This window comes from Myotis brandtii, unplaced genomic scaffold (assembly GCF_000412655.1).
Source record: "Myotis brandtii unplaced genomic scaffold, ASM41265v1 scaffold312, whole genome shotgun sequence".
NCBI classification, from domain to species: Eukaryota; Metazoa; Chordata; class Mammalia; order Chiroptera; family Vespertilionidae; genus Myotis; species Myotis brandtii.
In genome coordinates this window covers 2,580,449-2,583,781 of record NW_005361955.1, presented here as the reverse complement: position 1 = coordinate 2,583,781, position 3,333 = coordinate 2,580,449, and the positions used below count along the sequence as shown (strand labels likewise).

General features: G+C 46.4%; 1 protein-coding gene across 1 annotated transcript in view; it reads right to left on the bottom strand.

The window, feature by feature from the left end:
• Window positions 1-1,489: 1,489 nt before the first annotated feature.
• TMEM40 (transmembrane protein 40) overlaps window positions 1,490-3,333 on the bottom strand; it is a 28,114-nt gene continuing 26,270 nt past the window's right edge. The window contains exons 11-12 of the mRNA XM_005870036.2: window positions 2,818-2,916; window positions 1,490-2,088 (exon numbers count right to left, since the gene is read on the bottom strand). Of these exons, the coding sequence (XP_005870098.1) occupies window positions 2,069-2,088; window positions 2,818-2,916 (119 nt within the window). The 3' untranslated portion in view covers window positions 1,490-2,068. The remainder of the gene's footprint in view (window positions 2,089-2,817; window positions 2,917-3,333) is intronic.

Below are 3,333 nucleotides of genomic sequence, written 5' to 3'. Positions count from 1 at the left end.
AAAAAAGGGCCCAAAGTAAACATAAATGAATTCACACACTAAAAAGGCTCACAGAAAACAATCAAAACATTAACTGTGGTTGGTTGATTCACAGCTGAGATCCGGGACAATGTTTTTTTCTAATGAAAATGTAAAAGATGCAATCCCATCAGCATGCTCATTAGCTTCTTCACAGAAGTTGACAAGTAGATCCTGAAACTTGTATGACAATGCAAGGGACCCAGAACAGCCAAAGCAATCTTAAAGAAGAGGAACACAACCGGAGGACTGTGCAACAGGCATGGATGCCAGGGCCAAGGTGAGAGCTGAGCGTTGAGATCGCACAGCCATGACTATCAAGAACATTTCTTGCCCTGGCCGGTTTTCTCGGTGGTCAGAGCGCCAGACAGCTAGTCTTCTGAAAGAATGCCCTGAGCTTCATTGACAGAGGTATCTCAGAACAAGAGTACAAAATTCTTGTAGTAGGAGTTGCTTTGGGAGGTAGTGAGGCTTTCATCCCTTGAGGTGTGAGAGCTGGGCTGGAATTCTCTAGTCTCGCTGTTTCCAAAAGACAAAATTGTCACCAGACCACAGTGATTTCAGGAAAAAGGACTCATGGTTAGATTTTCATGAACCTTAGTTTATTCATTTTAAACACCATTTTGTTTCTGATGATCATTTCCCTGCTTTTTTCTTTTTATGTAAACCCGTCCTTTCTTTAATAAAATGATGCTGATGATTGACTTCTTTTTGGTTATTTTTGTTGTTCTCAACTGGCAAGGTAAAGTGGAAGCTCTCTCACTTTTATTTATTTTTAATCTTTATTGTTGAAAGTATTACATATGTCCCCCTTTCACTGGGAAATACTCGCAGCTCTGACATTTATTTCCTGCTAGAACTTGAGCAAGTTATGAAACCTCTTTGAATCTCTGTTTTTCCATCTGCAAAATGGGGATGATTCACACATCTCATGGTTGCTGTGAGAATTAAGCCAGATAATGTATGTGACTGTACTTGGAACATCATAACCACTTGAGAAAGTGTCCTCCAGAGTCTATGAGTTCCATGAAGGCACCCACTTTTCTCTTCTGATAATTGAAGAGTTCTTGTTTCTTCAATCTTTATATTTCCACTCTGGTCTCTTCTGTATGTTCTCAGTTTGTCACTGTTGTTCTTAATCTATGAATCTAGAACTGAACACATGCTTTTGGTGTGGCCTGGCAGTGTAAAGTAGGACCTACTATCACCTCCTTCAATCTAGACTCTCTACCTCCATTAATCCAACCAAAATTTACAATGGATTTTGTTGAGATGAGAGTGCCTAACAGCCTCCAGATCTTTTTCATAAAAATGTTTGCACAACCCTGTCTCCCATGTGCAATTGAAGTCTTAGACCTAAAATGAGAGGCTTTACTTTTATGATTTACTCAATAGGACAGGGTCAAAGAAGACCCCAAATGTATTCTTGAACTCAAGAAAGCCAACAAAATATTTCACGGACTCTTTTTAGTACAAGGAAGAAAACGTTTATTTAAATCTTGATGCAGTCCAGGGCCGCAGAGCTGGCACTAGGTGATGATGGAGCCCAGATGCTGTGGTTTCATCCCCCATATCTCACCCACATCAGGTTTACCCAGGGGACCTGACATGGTGGTTCCATGTCTCAGGACAGTGGACTGTAAGTCTGTCTTGGGGTGGCTCTGTAGGAACTGAGAGCACACAGGATAGCCTGGGGGTTTGAAAGAAACCAGAGCCCAGACAGATTATAGCGGCAGGGCCCAGGAGTCTCCTACTGCTTCCTGAGAGCAGTGATGTCCCAGAACCTTCCTGCTGATCCGGGCACCATGAAGGGTTCAGGTCCCTCACCCTCCCTCTGCCTTCCATCCTGGCAGCTGGATTGCATGCCAACACTGCCCAAAGGATACCTCTGCCAGGGCTGGTGCCAATGTTCAGACCGTGTGGAAGGAAAAGAGCTCTCTTTATTGCTCTAGCCTGGCCTGCCCACATGTCTCCCAGAATGTCGCTCTGTGCTTGGGATGCCACGCCGGTCACACTAGGGCTGGGCCTGGCTGCCCGCCGGGCACTGGCCTCAGTCAGTCCTCCTGAACCCTGGAAGAAAAAGCCCACAGGAAAGCATAGGATTCTGAAGACAGTCAGGCCCCATTCCCACCATCACCCCAGTTGCCTAAGACCCATCACAGCTGGAATAATGTAGTCACCCCAGAAGCCCTGGGTCTCAATGATCCACCGCCATTGCAATGAATTTCCCCTTTGTGGTTTAAGGAAGATGGAAATCCTCAGCCCAGAGACACACAAGCCCCCCCGGCCTCTGAGTTTTGAGACTTAATTGTAGACACAGAGCTGCTGGTCATCCAAGAGGATCTCCTTTAGCTCAGCCCAGCCACTCCAGCTGTGTGACTCTGGGCAAGTCAGTCTACCTCTCTGAGCCTCAGCTTCATCAGACAAATGCAAAATAAGAAAAGCCCGCCCCACCCCCAGTGCTATAAAGCCAATAAAACCACGGAGAAGGTAGAGTTTGGGGAAATGTTCTATGACAGAACACCCAGACTCCCTTCACTTTACTACAGTGTTTCCCACTTCGGGACGTCTGCATCCCTTCCTCACACGATCTTCAGCTTTGTGCGGTAGGTGTTATTACACCTATTTTTCAGTTGAGGAAACCGAGGCTAACAGAGCTGGTAAATCGGAAGAGGCAGGAATTGAACCGAGGCCCCAACTCCAGGCCCGGTGCTCTTTCCTATATGCTAAGCCTCACTGGCAACAGAAGACCCCGATTGGGAGAGAGAAAGTGCACTTGGGAAGAATGTAAAAAGTTACCGATCAGCCTGAGCTTCTGGAAGAGGGGGATGAAGCCTTGCAGGACTCGGTGGATCCGGTACACTGCCCAGACAAGAGGAGAAAGGTGAGTGAGCGCCGTGCCTCCTCAGGGGACCTGGGGTCAGGCCTCCTCCCGCCCACACGGGGACCAAGGCTTAAGCCACACAAACAAGGCTCTCCTGGTGGAATTTAAGGCAGCAGGTTATGCTTAGATAATAGTACTGGAGTTATTATTAAAAACAACAGCCGCGAACAGCAATAACAGTTCCAGGAAATGGAGAATGCAGGACCCAACCCCGTGAACTAACTTGTTTTCAGCATCTGCCTGATTTCTGTTTGTTTGCCACTTTCAGCTGTTTTTGTTGCGTTTTTACAGAGCTGCCCATTTTTCCACAGAGTTTTGCCAAAGACCTCACATTGACCTTGAAAGCGGTCAGGAGGAAAACACGAGCATAAGAAAAATCTTTAAAAAGTGCTTCGGTCGTGGCTTTCTGGCCCTTGGCAAGCATCTGTGGC